We start from the raw sequence: 22,999 nt of genomic DNA, 5'->3' as shown, positions 1-22,999 counted from the left end.
GCTTCCCCTGGTCCCAAAAGCTCCTACAACGCTACTGTACCCAGTGGTATAGTCCAGCCTATATACCTGCCTGTGGCCCTGCTATAGCCAACAAGATTCCTGCAGCTCTGCTAAAGCTGGCAGGCATGTGCAGTCAACATAGAAGACATTCCCCGAACAGCTGGCTTTGGTGACCAGGGTGGCCTGTGTTGCTGGGCCCCATGAGACTAAAACATCAGAAAGAGTTCCTGGCAGGTGATAAACACCAGGGCACAGCACAAAAAGCACATTGAAACAAATCCTAGTCTTCCTACAAAAAAGGCCTTGTTATGTGTCCTGTGGGACAGACTACAGGTTTACCATACAACCAGAGGCAACCAAGGAACTCTCAGGGAATGTAGGGTAGGGGACACTAGCTTTACTCTCCCTTGGCCTCACTACAACTTGCTGGCATCTCCCAGCAAGGAGCTTATCCACTTGTCTGGAGCCCTAGGAGGTAACTGGCACCAGGGCACACCTCCAAATCACCTGGCTAGGAGGCCAGCAGGGGTTATTAGTGCAGTCCCAAAAGACCATATATATTTGTATACTTTAGAAGCAGCTGCCTGAGGGCCTGGCTTCCACTCAGCTTGAAATTAGGTGCTGACTGAGTTCTCTCCCTTTCACACACTGACAGGACTTGGCAAACCCTCAACATCCTCAAGTGGGATCCATCAAGAATAACTCAGGCTGCTTAGACAATCACAAAGGTGCAAGAGAAAAGCAAAATTTAGTGTAAGACTGAACAATAAGGTTCATCAGTCTATACAAGGCCACTCCTTCAAGACTGGGAGAGGAGGCTGTTATACCTAATATACACAGAAACAAAGAAATAAAATCAAAATGAGGAAATGGAGGAATATGTGCTAAATCAAAGAACAAGATAAAGCTCCAGAAAAAAATCTTAATGAAACAAATAGTAGTGACTTATCAGATAAAGAGTTCAAACTGATGGTCATAAAGATGCTCACCAAACTCAGGAGAAGATTGGATGAGCAAAATGAGATTTTTAACAAAGAGAGAGAAAATACAAGAAAGGATCAAACAGAAGTCACAGAAAGAAGAATACAGTAACTGAACTGAAAATACAAGAAGGGGTTCAATAGCTGACTACATGATGCAGAAGAACAGAACAGCAACCTAAACCAAGGAAGTGGAGCTCAACCAAAGAAAGGAGCAAAAATAAAAAAGTATTTTAAAAAAGTGAAGATAGCCTAAGGGATTCATGGTACAACACCAGGGGAATAATGTTTTTATTACAGGAGTCAAGAAGAAAGAAAGGGGGAGAAAACTTTTTTGAAGAAATAATAGCTGGAAACTTCCCTAATGTAAGAGAGGGGACAGACATCAAGGTACAGAGAGTTCTAAGTAAGGTGAACCCAAAGAGACACACTCCAAGACACATTATAATTAAAATGTCAAAAGTTAAAGATGAGGAGAGAATCTTAAAAAGCAGCAAGAGATCACTTGTTACATACAAGGGAACCCCCATCAGACTATCAGCTGATTTTTCAGCTGAAGCTTTGCAGGCCAGAAGGGAGTGGCACAACATATTCAAAGTGCAGAAAGGAAAAAACTTCCGACCAAAAATACTCTACCCAACAAGGCTATTATTTAGATATGAAGGAGAAAGAAAGAGTTTTTCAGAATAGCTAAAGGGGTTCATCACCACTAAATGAGTTACAAGAAATGTTAATGGGACTTCTTTAAGCTGAAAAGAAAAGGCATGAATTAGTAACAAAAAAAAAAATGAACTAGAAATCTCAACAGTAAGGCAAATATATAGTAAAGCTGGTGAATTAACCCCTTATAAAGCTAGTATGAAGGTTAAAAGACAACAATAGTAAAATCAACTGTAACTATGATAATTAGAGGATACACAAAAGAAAAAGATGTAAACATGACATCAAAAACATAAAACACTGGGTGAGGGTGATGTGGAGAGGACACCAAGAATGCATAATTTTTAGAATGCATTCAAGTTTAAATTGCTACCAACTTAAATTATATACACACATATATATGTATATATATATATATACACACATATATATATATACATATATATATATCAGCTGTTGTATATAAACTACATGCTAACCACAAAGCAAAAACCTATAGTAGATACACCAAAGATAATGAGAAAGGAACCTAAACATAAATTAACGAAAGTTATTAAACCACCAGGAAAAAGCAAGAGAACAAAGGAAGAGAGGAACTATGATACAAGTCAGAAAAGAATTAACAGAATGGAAAGAAGTACATACATGTCAATAATTACTATAAATAAATGGACTAAATTCTCCAAAAGACACACACACACACACACACACACACACACACACACACACACACACGATATAGAGTGGCTGAATGGATGAAAAACCAAGACGCATCTATATGTTGTCTACAGGAGACTCATTAAAGATCTAGGGACACGCACGACTGGAAGTAAAAGAATAGAAAAATATATTCCACAAACACGGAAACTAAAAGAATGCTGGTTTAGCTACCCTCATATCAGACAAAATAGACTTAGTTTTTAAAAGTTTACTTATTCATTTTGAGACAGAAAGACAGATACAGAGAGAGCACGCAAGTGGGGGAGTGGCAAAGAGAGAGAATCCCAAGCAGGCTCCGTGCTGTCAGCATAGAGCCTGACATGGGGCTCAATCTCACAAACTGTGAAATTATGACCTGAGCTGAAATCAAGAGTCAGGTGCTTGATCAATTGAGCCACCCAGGTGCCCTGTAAAATAGGCTTTAAAAACAAAGACTATAATAAAAGGAAAAGAAGGCATTACACAATGATAAATTAGTCAATTCTACAAGAAGATATTAACATTTCTGGGTATTTATGCATCCAACAGAGGAGGACCAATATATATAAAGCTGATATTAACAAACCAAAAGGAAGAAACTGACAGCAATACAATAATAGTAGGAGACTTTATACCACACTTATACCAATGGATAGATCATCCAGACAGGAAATCAATAAGGGAACATTGGTCTTCAGTGACACACTAGATCAGCTGGTCTTTAAAGATGTATACAGAACATTTCATCCAAAAGCAGCAAAATACATTCTTCTCAAATAGACATGGAACATTCTCTGAGAAAGATCACATGTTAGGACACAAAACAAGTCTCAATAAATTTAAGAAGACTGAAATTATACCAAATATCTTTTCCAACCAAAATGGTATGAAACTAGCCATCAATTACAAAAAGAAAACTTGAAAAAATCACAAATGGGTGGAGATTAAACACATGCTACTAAACAACCAAAGGCCAATGAAGAAATCAAAGAGTAAAAAGAAAAAAAAAAGCAAACACATAAGACAAATTAAAACAGAAATACGATATATCTATATGTCAATACATCTATATATACAACAAAATCTATTGAATGAAGCATAGGAGGTGCTAAGAGGGAAGAGTATAGCAATAGAGGCCTACCTCAGGAAACAAGAAAAATCTCAAACAATCTAAAGAAGCACTTAAAGGAACTAGAAAAAGAAAAACAATCAAAGCCCAAAAGAAAGAAGACAATAATATCAGAAGGAAGGAAATAACAGATCAGAATGAAATAATAAATGAAATACAGATTTTAAAAAAACCAATAGAAAAGATCAGTGAAACAAAGAGCGGCTTTCTTAAAAAGGTATACAAAATGGACAAACTTCTAGCTAGACTCAAGAAAAAAAGAGAGAGGATTCAAATAAAATCAGAAATGAAAGAGGAGAAGTTACAATTATTACCAGAGAAAGACAAATGATCATAAGAGACTCGTACGAACAATTACAGGCCAACATATTGTACAACCTAAAAAAAGTGGATAAATTCCTAGAAATATACAATTTTGCAAGACTGAATTATGAAGAAATAGAAAATCTGAAAACATCAATTACTAATAATGAGGAGATTGAATCAGAAATCACAAAATTTCCAACACACAAAAGTCTACAAGAGATGGCTTCACTAGTTAATTATACCAAACATTCAAGAAGATTTAATAACACACTTCACAAAATCTTTAAAAAAACAGAAGAGAAAGAAATGCTCCCAAACTGATTTTATGAGGCCTGTATCACCTTGATACTAAAATCAGACAAGTACACCACAGAACAAGAAAATTACACACCAATATCCCTGAGAAACACAGATGCAAAATCCTCATTAAAATATTAGCAAACAGAATTCAACAATACATTAGAAGGATCATACACGATGATCAAGTGGGATTTATTCCAGGGAAGCAGGAATGATTCAACATGTACAAATCAATCAATGTGTTACACTACGTTAAGAAAAAGAAATGATAAAGATAATCTCAAAAGATGTAGAAAAAAGCATTTGACGCTATCCAATATTCATTTATGATAAAATCTCTCAACAAAGAAGATAAGGAGGGAAAGTTCCTCAACATCATCAAGGCCATGTATGACAAACCCACAGCTAACATCATACTCAATGGGGAAGAGCTGAAAGTTCTTCTTCAGAATAGGAACAAGACAAGAATGCTGACTTTCACTTTTATTTAACATAGTATTATAATGCCTAGCTGCAGCTATCAGACAAGAAAAAGAAGTCATCTAAACGACAAAGGAAGAAATAAAACCCTCACTATTTGTAGATGACATACTATACACAAAAAACCCTAGACTCTATCAAAAAGGGTTAAAACTAATAAATGAATTCAGTAAAGTAGAAGAATACAAAACTAATATACATAAACTTATTGCAATTCTTTCCATTACTAATGAACTATCAGAAAGAAAAAATAAGAAAAAAATCCCATTACAATTACAATAAAATAGAATAAAATACTAAAGAATGAATTTATCCATGGAGAGGAAAGACCTACACACTGAAAACTATAAGAAAGAAACTAAGAAGACACAAATAAATTAAAAGATATTCTGTGTTCATGGGTTGAAAGATTAATATTGTTAAAAAGTCCATACTATGAAAAACAATTTAGAGGTCTAATGCATCTGTATCAGATCCCAATGGGATTTTTCACAGAACTAGAACAAATAATCCTAAAATTTGTATAGAATCACAAAAGACTTTAAATAGCTAAAGCAATCTTGAGACAGAAGAACTAAGTTGGAGGTATCAGGCACCTTGATTTCAAACTATACTGTGAAACTACTGTAATCAAGACAGTATGGTATTGGCATAAAAGAAGACACATAGATCAATAGAATAGAACAGAGCACAGAAATAAATCCACAAATCTATGGCCAACTGATTTGACAATGAAGCTAAGAAGGTACTATGGGGAGAGTACAGTATCCCCAATAAATGGTGTTAGGAAAACTGCACAACCAAATGTAAAAGAATGCAAGTGGACTACTATCTTAAGCCATACATTAAAATTAACTCAAAATTGATTAAGACTTGGATGTAAGAACTGAAACCATAAAACTAAAGAAAATATAAGGAGTAAGCTCTTTGACACTAGTCTTGGAGTTAAATTTTTAGATCTGACTCCAAAGCAAAGGTAACAAAAGCAAAAATAAGTAAGTGAGGCTATGTCAAACTGAAAAGCTTATGCACAGTGAAGCAAATTGTCAACAAAATGAAAAGGCAACCTATGGAATAGGAGACTATATTTGTAAACCATATACCTGAGAAGGGGTTAATATCCAAAATATATAAAGAACTCAAACATTAATAGCAGAAAAACAAACAATACAATTAAAAAATGGGCAGAAAATTTAGAAGCATTTTTCCAAAGAAGACATACAGACAGACAAGAGGCACATAACAAGATGTTCAATACCAATAATTATCAGAGAAATACAAATCAAAATCACAATGAGGTATCACCTCACACTAGTTAGAAAGGCTATAATCATTCTGGGAAGATGGTGGCATAGGAAGACGCTGAGCTCACCGCGTCCTGCGGATCACTTAGATTCCACCCACACCTGCCTAAATAACCCAGAAAATCACCAGAAGACTAGCAGAACAAATTCTCTGGAGCCAGGCGTAGAAGAGAGGTCCACGGAAGAGGGTAGGAAGGGCAGAGAGGCAGTGTGTGCTACACGGACTGGCAGGAGGGAGCCGGGGTGGAGGGGCAGCCCGCCAGCAAAGCAGAGCCCCCGAGTCTGGCTTGCAAAAGCGGAGGGGCCGGGTGGAGTGTGTTCAGACAGCGAGCGGGACTTAACATCTGGAAGGTTATAAGTTAACAGCTCTGCTCAGAGAGCCGGAGGGCTGGAGGACAACGGGAGGGAGAGTTGTTGAGTCCCTGAGACAGAGCGCAGGTTGGCAGGGAACAAAGGCGCTCACCAGCGCCATCTCCCTCGCCCATCCCCCAGCCAAAATCCCAAAGGGAACCAGTTCCTGTCAGGGAACTTGCTTGCACCATGCAAACACCCAACGCTGTGCTTCTGTGGATCCATCCCTCCAGCGGGTCTGACTCCCTCCTGGTGCTGCAGGGCCCCTCCCGAAGCAGACCTCTGAAGGAAAAGTGAGCTGAGCCTGCCCCTCCCGCCCTTGTGCACCTTGCCTATTCACCCCAGCTAATATGCCAGATCCCCAGCACCACAAGCATGGCAATGTGCAAGTAGCCCAGATGGGCCACGCCACCCCACAGTGAATCCTGCCCCTAGGAGAGGGGAAGAGAAGGCACACACCAGTCTGACTGTGGCCCCAGCAGTGGGCTGGGGGCAGACATCAGGTCTCACTGCGGCCCCGCCCACCAACCCAAGCTATCCAAGACAGCACAGGGGAAGTACCCTGCAGTTCTGCACCACTGCAGGGACTATCCAAAATGACAAAACGAAACAGAAGAATTCCCCTCAAAATAACCTCCAGGAAATAACAACAGCTAACGAACTGATCAAAAACGATTTAAACAATATAACAGAGAGGGAATTTAAATAATAATCATAAAATTAATCGCTGGGCTTGAAAACATATAAAGGACAGCAGAGAATCTATTGCTACAGAGATCAAGAGACTAAGGAACAGCCAGGAGGAGCTAAAAAATGCTATTGAATGAGCTGCAAAATAAAATGGAGATGACCACAGCTCGGAATGAAGAGGCAGAGGAGAGAATAGGTGAACTAGAAGATAAAATTATGGAAAAAGAAGAAGCTGAGAAAAAGATAAAAAAATCCAGGAGTATGAGGGGAAAATTAGAGAACTAAGTGATGCACTAAAGAGAAATAATCTACGCATAATTGGTATTCCAGAGGAGGAAGAGAGAGGGAAAGGTGCTGAAGGTGTACTTGAAGCAATAGTAGCTGAGAACTTCCCTGATCTGGGGAAGGAAAAAGGCATTGAAATCCAAGAGGCGCAGAGAACTCCCTTCAGACGTAACTTGAATCGATCTTCTGCACAACATATCATAGTGAAACTGGCAAAATACAAGGATAAAGAGAAAATTCTGAAAGCAGCTAGGGATAAACGTACTCTAACATATAAAGGGAGACCTATAAGACTTGTGATCAATCTCTCTACTGAAATTTGGCAGGCCAGAAAGGAATGGCAGGAAATCTTCAATGTGATAAACAGAAAAAATATGCAGCCGAGAATCCTTTATCCAGCAAGTCTGTCATTTAGAATAGAAGGAGAGATAAAGGTCTTCCCAAACAAAAACTGAAGGAATTTGTCACCACTAAACCAGCCCTACAAGAGATCCTAAGGGGGATACTATAAGACAAAGTATCAGAGACATTGCTATAAGCATGAAACCTACAGACATCATAATGACTCTAAACCCATATCGTTCTATAATAACACTGAATGTAAATGGACTACATGTGCCAACCAAAAGACATAGGGTATCAGAATGGATAAAAAACCAAGACCCATCTATTTGCTGTCTACAAGAGACTCATTTTAGACCTGAGGACACCTTCAGATTGAAAGTGAGGGGATGGAGAACTATTTATCATGCTACTGGAAGTCAAAAGAAAGCTGGAGTAGCCATACTTATATCAGACAAACTAGACTTTAAATTAAAGGCTGTAACAAGAGATGAAGAAGGGCATTATATAATAATTACAGGGTCTATCCATCAAGAAGAACTAACAATTATAAATGTCTATGCACCAAATATATAAAACAATTACTCATAAACCTAAGCAACCTTATTGATAAGGATGTGGTAATTGTAGGGGATGTTAATACCCCACTCACAACAATGGATAGATCATCTAGACAAACGGTCAGTAAAGAACAAGGGCCCTGAATGATACATTGGATCAGATGGACTTGACAGATATATTTAGAACTCTGCATCCCAAAGCAACAGAATATACTTTCTTCTCGAGTGCACATGGAACATTCTCCAAGATAGATCACATACTTGGTCACAAAACAGTCCTTCATAACTATACAAGAATTGAGATCATACCATGCATACTTTCGGACCACAATGCTATGAAGCTTGAAATCAACCACAGGAAAAAGTCTGGAAAACCTCCAAAAGCATGGAGGTTAAAAACACCCTACTAAAGAATGAATGGGTCAAGCAGGCAATTAGAGAAGACATTAAAAAATATATGGAAACAAACGAAAATGAAAATACAATATTCCAAATGCTTTGGGATGCCGCAAAGGCAGTCCTGAGAGGAAAATACATTGCAATCCAGGCCTATCTCAAGAAACAAGAAAATCCCAAATACAGAATCTAACAGCACACCTAAAGAAAATAGAAGCAGAGCAGCAAAGACATGCCAAACCCAGCAGAAGAAGAGAAATAATAAACATCAGAGCAGAAAAAAACAATATAGAGTCTAAAAAAACTGTAGAGCAGATCCATGAAACCAAGAGTTGGTTTTTTGAAAAGATAAACAAAATTGATAAACCTCTAGCCAGGCTTCTCAAAAAGAAAAGGGAGAGGACCCAAATAGATAAAATCATGAATGAAAATGGAATTATTAGAACCAATCCCTCAGAAATACAAGCAATTATCAGGGAATACTATGAAAATTATATGCCAACAAACTGGACAACCTGGAAGAAATGGACAAATTCCTAAACACCCACACACTTCCAAAACTCAAACAGGAGGAAATAGAAAGCTTGAACAGACCCATAACCAGCAAAGAAATTGAATCAGTTATCAAAAATCTCCAACAAATAAGAATCCAGGACCAGATGGCTTCCCTGGGGAATTCTACCAGACATTTAAAGCAGAGATAATACCTATCCTTCTCAAGCTATTCCAAAAAATAGAAAGGGAAGGAAAACTTCCAGACTCATTCTATGAAGCCAGTATTACTTTGATTCCTAAACCAGACAGAGACCCAGTAAAAAAGAGAACTACACACCAATATCCCTGATGAATATGGATGCAAAAATTCTCAATAAGATACTAGCAAATCAAATTCAACAGCATATAAAAAGAATGATTCACCATGATCAAGTGGGATTCATTCCTGGGCTGCAGGGCTGGTTCAACATTTGCAAATCAATCAATGTGATACATCACATTAATAAAAAAAAAGATAAGAACCATATGATCCTGTCAATTGAGGCAGAAAAGGCCTTTGACAAAATTCAGCACCATTTCTTAATAAAAACCCTCGAGAAAGTTGGGGTAGAAGGAACATACTTAAACATCATAAAAGCCATTTATGAAAAGCCCACAGCGAATATCATCCTCAATGGGGAAAAACTGAGAGCTTTCCCCCTGAGATCAGGAACACGACAGGGATGTCCACTCTCATGGCTGTTGTTTAACACAGTGTTGGAAGTGCTACCATCGGCAATCAGACAACAAAAGGAAATCAAAGGCATCAAAATTGGCAAAGATGAAGTCAAGTTTTCACTTTTTGCAGATGACATTATACATGGAAAATCCGATAGTCTTCACCAAAAGTCTGTTACAACTGATACATGAATTCAGCAAAGTCGCAGGATACAAAATCAATGTACAGAAATCAGTTGCATTCTTATACACTAATAATGAAGCAACAGAAAGACAAATAAAGAAACTGATCCCATTCACAATTGCACCAAGAAGCATAAAATACCTAAGAATAAATCTAACCAAAGATGTAAAAGATCTGTATGCTGTAAACTATCGGAAGCTTATGAAGGAAATTGAAGAAGATATAAAGAAATGGAAAAACATTCCATGCTCATGGGTTGGGAGAATAAATATTGTTAAAATGTCAATACTACCCAAATCAATCTACACATTCAATGCAATCCCAATCAAAACTGCACCAGCATTCTTCTCGAAGCTAGAACAAGCAATCCCAAAATTCATATGGAACCACAAAAGGCCCCGAATAGCCAAAGTAATTTTGAAGAAGAAGACCAAAGCAGGAGGCATCACAATCCCAGACTTTAGCCTCTACTACAAAGCTGTCATCATCAAGACAGCATGGTATTGGCACAAAGACAGACACAGAGACCAATGGAATAGAATAGAAACCCCAGAACTAGACCCACAAAAGTATGGCCAACTAATCTTTGACAAAGCAGGAAAGAATATCCAATGGAAAAAAGACAGTCTCTTTAACAAATGGTGCTGGCAGAACTGGACAGCAACATGCAGAAGATTGAAACTAGACCACTTTCTCACACCATTCACAAAAATTAACTCAAAATGGATAAAGGACTTGAATGTGAGACAGGAAACCATCAAAACCCTAGAGGAGAAAGCAGGAAAAGACCTCTCTGACCTCACCCACAGCAATTTCTTACTTGACACATCCCCAAAGACAAGGGAATTAAAAGCAAAAATGAACTATTAGGACCTCATGAAGATAAAAAGCTTCTGCACTGCAAAGGAAACAATCAACAAAACTAAAAGGCAACCAACGGAATGGGAAAAGATATTTGCAAATGACATATCGGACAAAGGGCTAGTATCCAAAATCTGTAAGGAGCTCACCAAACTCCACACCCGAAAAACAAATAATCCAGTGAAGAAATGGGCAGAAAACATGAATAGACACATCTCTAAAGAAGACATCCAGATGGCCAACAGGCACATGAAAAGATGCTCAACGTCGCTCATCAGAGAAATACTAATCAAAACCACACTCAGATACCACCTCACGCCAGAGTAGCCAAAATGAACAAATTGGTAGACTATAGATGCTGGAGAGGATGTGGAGAAACAGGAACCCTCTTGCACTGTTGGTGGGAATGCAAACTGGTGCAGCCACTCTGGAAAACAGTGTGGAGGTTCCTCAAAAAATTAAAAATAGACCTACCCTATGACCTAGCAGTAGCACTGCTAGGAATTTACCCAAGGGATACAGAAGTAACTGATGCATAGGGGCACTTGTACCCCAATGTTTATAGTAGCACTCTCAACAATAGCCAAATTGTGGAAAGAGCCTCAATGTTCATCAACTGATGAATGGATAAAGAAACTGTGGTTTATGTACACAATGGAGTACTACATGGCAGTGAGAAAGAATGAAATATGGCCCTTTGTAGCAACGTGGATGGAACTGGAGAGTGTGATGCTAAGTGAAATAAGCCATACAGAGAAAGACAGATACCATATGGTTTCACTCTTATGTGGATCCTGAGAAACTTAACAGAAACCCATGGGGGAGGGGAAGGAGATAAAAGAAAAAAAAGAGGTTAGAGTGGGAGAGAGCCAAATCTAAGAGACTCTTAAAAACTGAGAATAAATCTAAGAGACTCTTAAAAACTGAGAACAAACTGAGGGTTGATGGGGGGTGGGAGGGAGAGGAGGGTAGGTGATGGGCATTGAAGAGGGCATCTTTTGGGATGAGCACTGGGTGTTGTATGGAAACCAATTTGACAATAAATTTCATATAATAAAAAAGGAAAAGAAAGGCTATTATCAAAAGCATAAGAAACAGTAAGTGTTGGTAAGGATGTGGAAAAAAAGGGAACAATGTGTGGGAATGTAAATTGGTGGAGCCACTATGGAAGACAGTATGGAGGGTCCTCAAAAAATTAAAAATAGAACTACCACATGATCCAAATATTCCATCTCTGGGCATTTATCCAAAGAAACAAAAACAGTAATTTGAGAAGATATATGCACCTCTTAATTCATTGCAGCATTATTTACAATAGCCAAGATATGGAAGCAACCTAATGAATGAATGTATAAAGAAAATGTGGTGTGTGTGTGTGTGTGTGTGTGTGTGCGTGTGTGTGTGTGTGTGCGTGTGTGTGTATACTACTCAGCTATAAGAAAGGAACTCTTCCCGTTTTCAACATGAATGGACCTTGTGGGTATTATGCTAGGTGAAATAATTCAGACAGAGAAAGACATATACCATATGATTTCACTTATGTATGGAGTCTAAAAAGACCAAACCAACCAAACTAAGCCAAACTCGTAAATACAGAGAACACATTGGTGGTTATCAGGTGGAGAAGGGTGGTTATCAGGCAGAGAATCCATTCACTGAAATGGATGAAGGAGGCTAAGAGTTTACAAAAATTGAATTATGATGCTGTACACCTGAAACTAAAATGTTATATACCATTTTTACCTCAGTAAAAAATAAAAAAATAAATATATGCTATTAAAAAAAATGACATACACTGAAAAATCTGTGTGAGGTAACACTAAACTGTAAAAGAAAAACACCTGGCTCAGGGGAGTAAGCTTTGGTAAAGGTGACTGGGTGATTTTTTAAAAACTTAATACATAGATATATATTTTTCTTCAGATACAGTTAAAAACAATAAACATGTATATACATGGGAAAATGCATTTTAAATTCTTAATTCTTATCTTAAAAATGAACACTTAAACATAATTCAATAGTTAGGAAATCTTAGAGAGCAAACAGCTACAAATCATAATTTTACTTACATATTTTTAAAATACCTAGGATTTTTAGTATTTATTGATTTTTTATAAACCCAAATATATAAACACTACCAAAAGGAAAGTAGTTTTTTAAACAAAATAAAAATGTCTTAGAAGTGATCCTTTGATTTTTTTAAGCTATATTTGATAGAATGGCATTCTAGTATCCTAAAAAAAAAAAAAAATGTACCAGCCCTATAAATAAAATGCATACAAAATTTAATAAGATTCCACATAAAAAACATTGTTTCTTCCTATGGAACTAAACTTTACAGACTTTAATTTTATTCCTATAATATCTTTCAAAAATTAAAATTTCTTTCAAAACACTATTTTGCACACCTGAAACTAATGTAACATTGTGTGTCAACTGTACTCAAATAAAAAATGTTAAGCTCCCAAATTTCACACCACATGGCACCAAAGGGGCTAGGAAGAAGCAGACAGTTCGAACGATTATAAGCTTCTCTAATGTTCTCTGATAGTATTTATTATTATACAGAAACGTACCCGCCATTCAAAATTTACAAATAGTAATACTGTACTGTTTAATTCCTATTCTTTTTTTTTTTTTAAGTTTTTTTTATTTTGAGAGAGAGAGAGAAAGTGCACGTGAGCAGAGGAAGGGCAGAGAGAGAGAGGGAGAGAGAGAGAATCCCAAGCAAGGCTTGAACCCAGGAACCATGAGATCATGACCTGAGCTGAAACCAAGAGGTGGACGCTGAACTGACTGAGCCACCCAGGTCTCCAAATTCCTATTCTTTAAAATTAAATATTTCTGTTGAAGTTGCTATTACGTTTTTTACTCTTTCCCAGACTCATTCTCCTCCTTCCAGATAAAATCAATATTACAAGTTTAATATGGGTTATTCCAATGTCTGTTTGTATATTTCATTATGTATACATATGTATTCATAAATACACAATATTATTTGTGTGTATGGGCTATGCAGTTTAAAAATAACATGTTTTCAAAATCTGGTCACGCTAAGACATAAATGTAATTCATTCACGTTAATTTCTAAATACCCATCAGGGCATTTTGGTTATTTCTAATCTTTAACAATCCAAAAACTGATTCAATAAACATTCTTCTACATGTATCCTTCTACCCACGGGTGAGAAGACATTCCTAGAAATGGAATGGTTTGGTTTAAGGGCATGTCCAACTTTACCAGATATTACCTAAATGCTCTCCCAAGGGGTTACAACAATTTGTACTCCTACCCAGCAGTATATGAAGCGTTTGGTATATAAAATGTTCCTGACATTTTTGGTATGTTAAGTATTTCCATTGTTGCCAATCTAATAGGTGTAAAGTATGGTATTAGTGTAGTAGTTATTTTAAAAGTGTGTTGCATGTACGGAAGGACAGAGCCACAGAGCACATACACTGATGATATCAAGAAACAGAGTTCTTCCTGCTGGATAAGGGAAAAACATAAATGCTTTTGTCTGCACAGATGGGAGGAGAAAAAGAACCCGGTGGTGCTGAATTTGAACTGGAGTCTCAGAGTGAACTTATGAACTAAATATGCACATATACATACATACATACGTACATATTAACCTATCTCTGACAAAATGTATGTATGTGCATGTAAATCGCTGTATACACTGAAAAGAGCCTAGAAATAATGACATCCCAGAGCAATAAAAACAAAACAAAACAAAACAAAACAAAACAAAACAAAACAAAAAACAACACCCTGATTTCTAAATATCACTTCCCAGCAAAGGGAATCAAGGCTCCTTAAAGAAATGTCCAGTTCCAGGTCTGGGGCAAAAATAATAAAAGGTCAATCTTAAACTGTCAAAAAGCAAGGAAGCAATCAAAGAAACGTAGGGACTTGTTTAAAAAATGAAGGGGCGCATGGGTGGCTCAGTCGGTTGAGCGTCCGACTTCGGCTCAGGTCATGATCTCACGGTTCGTGAGTTCGAGCCCCATGTCGGGCTCTGTGCTGACAGCTCAGAGCCTGGAGCCTGTTTCCGATTCTGTGTCTCCCTCTCTCTCTCTGACCCTCCCTCATTCATGCTCTGTCTCTCTCTGTCTCAAAAATAAATAAACATTTAAAAAAAAAATTAAAGAAAAAAAGTAAAGGATTATAACACATTAATCGTAACAGAATTCCCAAGCTCACAGTGATATTTTTTAAATGAGGAAAAATAAAGTTTGTCTTTACAGAAAAATGCCAGCTAATAAATACAGAAGCAAAGACAGAATTAGGAAAACCACTATTTAGGGGCACCTGGGTGGCTCAGTCAGTTAAGCGTCTGACTTCGGCTCGGGTCATGATCTCACAGCTTGTGAGTTCGAGCCCCACATTGGGCTCTGTGCTGACAGCTCGGAGCCTGGAGCCTGCTTCAGATTCTGTGTCTCCCTCTCTCTCTCTCTGCCCCTCCCCCCCCCCCTCAAAAAATAAACATTAAAAAAATAATAAAAAAAAAGAAAAAAAAAAGAAAACCACTATTTAAAAACTGATTCAGACAAAGATCATAGTGAATGCTAAGACTACCAGATGAAAGGTTCTGGGAACAGGACAGTCACATAATCTCAAAGAGCCACACCACAGATTACTTATTAACTGTAAAGGGAAAACGCGCCTGTACAATTTGCCTTATCTTGGTGAGGCAGAGTTTCTTTCCATGTTTACTGGCTATTCAAGGGCCCTCGTAATGCTCACATTCTTCACCTGTTTTTCTGTTGGCTCATTTGTGTTTTACTAATTAAGTTGTATAAATTGTTAAATACTTTGGACGCTGTAATGCAAATACCTCTACTGAGTCTGTGACCTGTTTGTGTTACACTCTGTGGCAAAATTAATACATCTTTCCATATCCTCAGGATCATAAATACAGCCACCGGTATTTTCTTCTGAACGCTGGATTCTACTGAGCATGCATTTCTAAGAGGCTAAACAGAGAGCACTGGTATGTAACTGCTGGAAGATACGAGCCACTGGTGCAGCTTCCTTGCAATGTCGTCTTGTGGTTCTAAGAGGTTTTCCAGCTTTTATGGGGAAGCTCCTTTCAACAGCATAAACAATGAATTGTGGCTACTTAAGAAATATATGACAAAGTTATAGTTTCAGAATATTAAAAAATAAAAAAAATAGAGAAAAGAATTTGTTATATGCTCTTACATGAGTGAACAAAATTTCATTCCTGAGCTCTTCACAACTTTCATTTGGAGTCCAAGCTTCAGCAAACTGTAGGAAATCCCATTTTTCCTTATCACCTTCCTCAGCCTGAAGCTGTTCCTTCCGACCATTCAGTGTGCTCCCTGTAACTTGTGTCTGTAAGAGGAAAAGGCATGTGAATTTTACAAAAGTTTTCTCATAGCAGATCCTTGCTAAGCGGTAATGTGATTTTGCATTTAAACCACGAGTAATCCATAAGAATAAACTCTTATGGTTTCAACCTATCATTGGATTTTAGTAACATAATATTTCAAAATTACAACAGTCAATGATTCCTATGCTTAATGAGGAAAATGTTCAACTACAGAAGTTTTTCTTATAAAAAATTTTATTATGATATTTATAAACTTTGAAATTGAACCTACATATGATTGGCCATTTTGAATATCTAGTCAGTGCTTGAAAACCATCCTCTAATAACTAGTCAAATCCTTTCTGTAAATACCCCTGCAGGCTGGGGAGGAAAAACACAGGTGAGTGGAAAGAGCAAGCACCATCCCACCTACCCTTCCTGGAGTCCAGGTACAGGCTGTCTTCTGTCCAAAATTAGCTGGGAACTCAATCCTTGAGTAACGGTTTATTCTTAGCTTACAAAAAGGACTTGAGGTTTGAAAATGTTATGTTTCCTTGCTAGCTCTTCCTCCTCTGGCCTCCAAAATGGTAGATGAAGGCCTTGGAAGGCAGTAGGAAAACTTCATGTCTCTTCCTTATCACAGAGGAGAGGTAAGGTACCACCAATTGAAGCCTTTCTAAACTTGGTCCTTATCACTACCTTAGTGTACCTGGATATCCTTTGCCTGAACACTACAACTCAGCCTCTTAACTTACGTAGGCTCTGCATAATAATGAGTACAGTGGTAACCCTGAATTCAAGCTTTACCTTTCGATTCAACATTCCCCACATAAGGGTGTCTAGGGTCCCATTTGCAACAAGGTAGTGAATATTCACAGAACTGCACTGTCCAATTCGGTGAGCACGGTCTTCTGCTTGTTTTATATGACCAGGGTCCCAATACAACTCAGCAAATACAACATGAGTTGCAGCAGTAAATGTCAAACCCTAAGCAAAATAAAGAAATTGAGATGCAAATAAACTGAGAATGTAACATAGAGCCGTATATAATAAAGTCTTTCTGAACATGTTAAATGAACAAGAGAAAGCTGAAGGACTTAAAAATAAATCAGTCTTTCATTTTAAGCCAAATTAAGAAAATTTAATTCATGAAAGGCAAATGAAGACTGCTTATTGCAAATGGCCAGGTAAACTACAAAAAACACATTTAAAAGGTATTTCAGTAATTTCAAAAGTCAGTTTGATGGATATATATATAAACAAAATCATTTTATCCTCTGATGAGGACTGGATTCACATTACCACTGGAAAATCTAATAAAATGAATTATAAACGAGAATATAATTTCTAACACATGGTATCCATAGCAACTAGGCAGACAGCAATGACTTCCTCTATTCATTTAGTTCAGTGTTGTTCTATAAAGCAAGAAAATCATGTCTCCAGTCACAATGTTCTCTTCCTATGAAATTTCTCCCACATCTCAAAACCCTCGTTTACTGGTTTGTATCTCAGTATGTAACACAACTGAATTTTTTGTGCAATTGCATGTTACCTCAGTCTGAAACAGTGTGACATGAATAAGTATTAAGTCTTGTTTTATAATCAATATATGAGAAATAATACAAATGTCCTCAAAGAATGTGTCCAAAAATACATGATCTTAAAGTTGAAAGGCTGAGTGAAATGTGAACGGTGCTTAAGTTGTTGCCACACAGTAGTAAAGGATGTTATGAGGTTGACAGAAATACCTACCATCCGTTGACAGAATCATCTAATCCACACTGTTGTTTACATGCACTGGAACTTCCATTGGAGAATGACTTTGGCAACTGCTGTGCTGCTATTTTTTGTTACCTTCAAATATTTTTATATCACATAACAATGTCAAACTAGCATTCATTAGATGGGGGCATGAGTTCTCACTAAAGATGTATCACTTTGGAACAGAAGTTAGAAGTGATAAAAACATGGCGAACCAAATAGCCATCAAGCTAAACTGTGCTGCTATTTAGGAAAGGAAACACCACAAAATGTTAGAGATGATGCTGAAGAATAAGAAGGAGTATTTAAAGAGGGATGGACACTTTTAAGCATCATATGACCATACAAGAATAAAGGGGAAATATGCTGGCAAGACCCACGTCCCTCTGAGATACTACTAAACTATAATGGAAGATTCACATGCCCTAAGAACACAGCCCTTTCTACTTTCCTTTATGCCTATGGACATACAAGGATTCAGGTATACAAATTTTGAATTACAGCAGGTCTTCAGGAATAAAGCCTTGAATAAAATACTGGTGCCCTATACAATCTTAATTTCAAAAAGTCTTTTTATCAAGCAGATCCTTCTGTGTGGCTTCCTCCAACCTTTCTTCTCCCATGCTATGAGCACTCCATTTTTAAGGATCTTTGTGAGGATACTCTCTCTGGCTAGAATATTTTAACAGACATAAAACTCAGATGACCACAAGTTTCATCCAACATGGGGGAAATGCTGAGACACTCCTCCTTTTGGTTAGAACTCCTAGTGAGTTCTGGAACTTCTTCATCGTCATGGAGTTTCTCTGTACAATTTTATAGATGTCAATTAGCTTGCTAAAAGCAGGTCTCTGGCCCTGGTTTAGATTCCACAGTCTAGAGAAGATGCCAGATATGCTCTTTACCAGGTTGGACACACCTCAATATGCTCAACTCCTTTTCCCTATGTTACGTTTCCTGGCTTAGACATTTACATCAAAATATTGTGGGATGTTAGTAGAAAAAAAGTCCAGAAGGATCTCCCTTACATGGCGTGGTGTTGTCTTCCACAAGAGCCATTTGGTTTTTATTTCTTTGTAACAGAACACCTGATTTTTAGTGTGACTAGACAAAACAAAGGCTACTTTCTCCTGCTTTCCTTGAAGTTAGTTGTAACCATGGGGCTAACTGCAGGTGAATGGGCTGCAGCGTGCCTTTCTCCAGTCAGCTGCCTGGATGACAGGTATGTGGAAGAACTCCAGCAGCTCTCTTAAGTAAGAGATAACCTGCTAGGAGTGGTAGAGCAGAAAGACAGGAGAAGCTTAAGACCTAAGGACTTTGTGGAACCACCATGCAAACCTTGGACTGTCTACGTAAGAGAATAAACTTTGTGTATTTGAGTCATTCTTAATTTGGGTTCTCATTTACTTCTAGCCAAACCCAATCTTAAGGGTCAAACCAGGGACACTCCATAAAAAGTTCTCAGACAGAAGAGTTCTTTTCCCTCAGGCCACCTTGCCTCAGAAACTCTGGTAAAACCAACTAAGATGTGTGCTATAGGAAATGAAAGGAAATTCTATGCAAATTAAAAGTAAGAAAAAAAAAAGGTCATGGAAAAGTATTACAATCAAATTAGCTATACTCATCTAGGCAATTCTTTCCTTGAAAATTTAGGAAGCTTTGAGTCAAAAGTGTTGAGGTCTCTCTCAAATATTCTCCAAAGTAGAATATTTATTACACTTTTATCTTGATATAAAGCTATAATTATGGTTAATGACCTTTTTATTATCTTAATGACATTTCATTATCAAATTAACACCTGAAATTTCTTACCTGGCCAGCAGCCTGAATGCTTAGGATAGCCACACGAGTATCAGGATCTTTTTGAAACTGATTAACTAGATGTATTCTTTCTGAAGACGGAACACTTCCATCTATCCTAATGTAGCGTGTCTAGTATCAACAAGGGAGATGGCAACATTAGCACAAACCCTGATGCACCTATCTCATTTTATATAGTTTATACCTGATTTTTATGCTCACATAACAAAACAGAAATGGGTTAAGATGAAAGGTTAGTAAATGTTATATAAGAAAAATCTTAACCAAATTTCTTAATGCTTCTTATAACAATTCCATATTTTTAAATCTTTTAATCTACTTGAGGGTAGGATCTGTGTCTAATTCATCTTCATACCATCAATGCCAAGTGAATGCCGTGTATAAAACAGGGCTCCATAAATCATCACTGAACTAATGTCTTCAGTAAAATTCTATGAAAATTCACATGCAAACTTTAAATGACAGATCAGGCTAACTTCAAAGTTACAGGTTCACTAATTCTAAAATAAAAATAAAGCCAGACAGGGGAGAAGGGAGAAAGAGGATTTACCCCCATTATTAAGGATTCATGAAGAATAGTGCATTTATTTCTGAAGTATTTCAATATTAATTGGGAAAATAGCTTTTTTAGAGTACCATTTGAATTCATTTTTTTTTCACATTTCTAAATTTAAAAGAAATATGTGATAAGGTCATCTCCATTGAGTTGGGGAACCAAGACACTCACACACATTTTTTAAAAGTAGGGAAACATTAAGTGCTAAATTGAACAGTGCTGTCTTTTAGGGATGATTTGGGCTGGGTAAAGGGGAGCAATCAGTGTGTGTGAGAGTAGTTAAAAATGACTCATTACTCAACTTTCTAAAATTCAGTAGAAGTCCTGAATTTAAAATAGTAGTCTCATTTTATAAGCACTTTTATGGAAAACACAGCCTTCAATAGTCAAGACATATAAATATTCACTTTCACAAGGAAATATTTAAGTTAATCATTAAATAGAATGTATCATATTAACTTTGTGTGTCTTCACAAACATAAATTCATCAGTGATCGATTTAAAATCCAATGAGAGAGATTATAAGATCTTCTGACAGTCTTTCTAAAGAAAATACACACAGTCAGGCTAGACAGAGTTTGGGAGAAATTTGCCTCCAACCCATGACTACCTATCATTTTTAAATGTTAGTGATGTTAAATGGGATTCTAAACACATCAGTAAAGCAGAAGTGGGGAGAAGAGACAGACTGCCATACTTAGAATAGATCCCAGTAATTTTAAGGATTTAAGTTTAGTGGAATCAGAATAAGAAAATATTATGAATTTAATTTTATACCCCAATCATTTAAAAATATTTCTTTTAAAAAAAATTTTTTTTAACGTTTATTTATTTTTGAGACAGAGAGAGACAGAGCATGAACGGGGGAGGGGCAGAGAGAGAGGGAGACATAGAATCGGAAGCAGGCTCCAGGCTCTGAGCCATCAGCCCAGAGCCCGACGCGGGGCTCGAACTCACGGACTGCGCGATCGTGACCTGAGCTGAACTCGGACGCCCAACCGACTGAGCCACCCAGGCGCCCTTTTATTTATTTTTTATTTTTTATTTTTTAAAAATATTTCTAAGATTAATTCTTTCTCAAAAGGTGTTTTAAAAATACTGTACGATAATTAGGGGCACCTGGGTGGCTCAGTCAGTTAAGTGTCTGACTTAAGCTCAGGCCATGATCTCATGGTTACTGAGTTTGAGCCCCATATCAGGCTCTCTGATGTCAGGGTGAGCCCACTTCAGATCCTCTCTCTCTCTGCCCCTTCCCCACTTGCACTCTCTCTCAAAAACAAATAAACATTAAAAAAAATACTATATGAGGGGCGCCTGAGTGGCTCAGTTGGTTAAGCGTCTGACTTTGGCTCAGGTCATGATCTTGAGGTTTCGGAGTTTGACCCCCGTGTGGGGCTCAGTGCTGACAGCTCAGAGCTTGGAGGCTGCTTCAGATTCTGCGTCTCCCTCCCTCCCTCTCTCTCTCTCTCTCTCTCAAAAATAATTATTAAAAAAAATTTTTTAAAAGGAATCAATATTTAAAACAATACTACGATAATCAATGTGAGAACACCTTTTCACAGATAGCACTTTATTATGTTATCATAAATCTGTCTGTGAAGGAAACATGAGAATTACTTCTTTGGTAATGTTAATAAACAGACTGCCAAATGCTCATAATATGTATACAAAGTTTTTAAAAACATGGCTTAATTCCTCCATGTAAAAAATCTACCTACACAGGCAAGTGGTTCTGCCACTCCATGTATATTAAGCTCACACAATTTGTCAGGAAATTTCTTTGCAGTTTCTGAGCATCTCCAAAAGCCCTCAGCATATAAAGAGAGATGACAGATTTAAACTCTGAAAGAAAAAATGGCAACATACTCTGTTTAAAGTTTAAAAGGTATGACTGCAGTTGGGCACTAAAATTGGCTGAATTCATTCTCTGTTTCCCCTCAACATCACCCATGTTCTAAGGTTGCCTTGAGGGTAAATAAAAATTTTAATTTTTAACTGTCTACATCAGTCTCAAATGGTATATCCAGTAACAATACTGAAATTCACAATATAGGCTATCAAGTCAGCATATTTTAGTCAACCCAGATAATTAGATTAGTGGAAAATTATAAGCCTGGAAGAAAAGAAAAAATTTAATAGTGTATCATCAACATAATAGTAATATATAATATTAGTGTAATTTGCAAGAAGAAAATCTAATAATAATATACCATCATTTAAAGAAGGCCAAAAAACCTCAATTACAAGACTACAATTGATGTTTATTATATTAAAAATCTGCATCTTAAAAGTATTTCATAGAAAAATAACATACCTTGTTTTCTATGACTGCTTCTGTGCAAGCTTGGAGCATGCTTAAATGATGAGCAAACACCAGAAATTTAAGTGAATCGTTCTGAAGCATCATCTTAATATAGTCCTTTACAGCACCTGCCTAGATATTAAAAGTTAAACCTCCATTAATGTCATACAAATCTTTATTTGAAAAATCATGTCACTTACGTCACTTTCTTTTCATAAAGCATGAAAAACTTTTCAGAAGTCAGTAAGTTTCTATGAACTAAGTGCTTTGCTCTCGAGGTAGACTAAGGAAATAGAGGCCCACATTTAAGGGGAAAAGGGAAAAAGAGACACAAGGGAGGGAATAAAAACAAACAAATAAAAACACCTTGAGAAGTAAAACAAGAACAAGTCAAGAATGAGAAGAAAAAGTTCCGAGGGAAAAGAGGTAGTCAATTAGGCTATGGCCAAAAAGGGGTTGGTGGTTTTGTTTAGAAGCT

At 37.1% G+C, this 22,999-nt stretch overlaps 1 protein-coding gene across 4 annotated transcripts in view; it reads right to left on the bottom strand.

Moving 5' to 3' along the window:
* The window catches only part of ZRANB3 (zinc finger RANBP2-type containing 3), a 308,537-nt gene that overhangs the window by 40,635 nt on the left and 244,903 nt on the right, over positions 1-22,999 (bottom strand). For 3 of the 4 annotated variants that reach the window (XM_058715457.1, XM_058715456.1, XM_058715458.1), the window contains 4 exons: positions 22,534-22,653; positions 19,655-19,774; positions 16,886-17,065; positions 15,949-16,101 (listed from right to left, as the gene is read on the bottom strand). In XM_058715457.1, the coding sequence (XP_058571440.1) occupies positions 15,949-16,101; positions 16,886-17,065; positions 19,655-19,774; positions 22,534-22,653 (573 nt within the window). Of the gene's footprint in view, positions 1-15,948; positions 16,102-16,885; positions 17,066-17,833; positions 18,610-19,654; positions 19,775-22,533; positions 22,654-22,999 lie in introns of those variants that run through there. The other variant, XM_058715459.1, reaches the window with a different exon arrangement.

This window comes from Neofelis nebulosa, chromosome 2 (assembly GCF_028018385.1).
Source record: "Neofelis nebulosa isolate mNeoNeb1 chromosome 2, mNeoNeb1.pri, whole genome shotgun sequence".
Classification (NCBI taxonomy): domain Eukaryota; kingdom Metazoa; phylum Chordata; class Mammalia; order Carnivora; family Felidae; genus Neofelis; species Neofelis nebulosa.
This window is presented reverse-complemented; position numbering and strand designations above follow the sequence as displayed.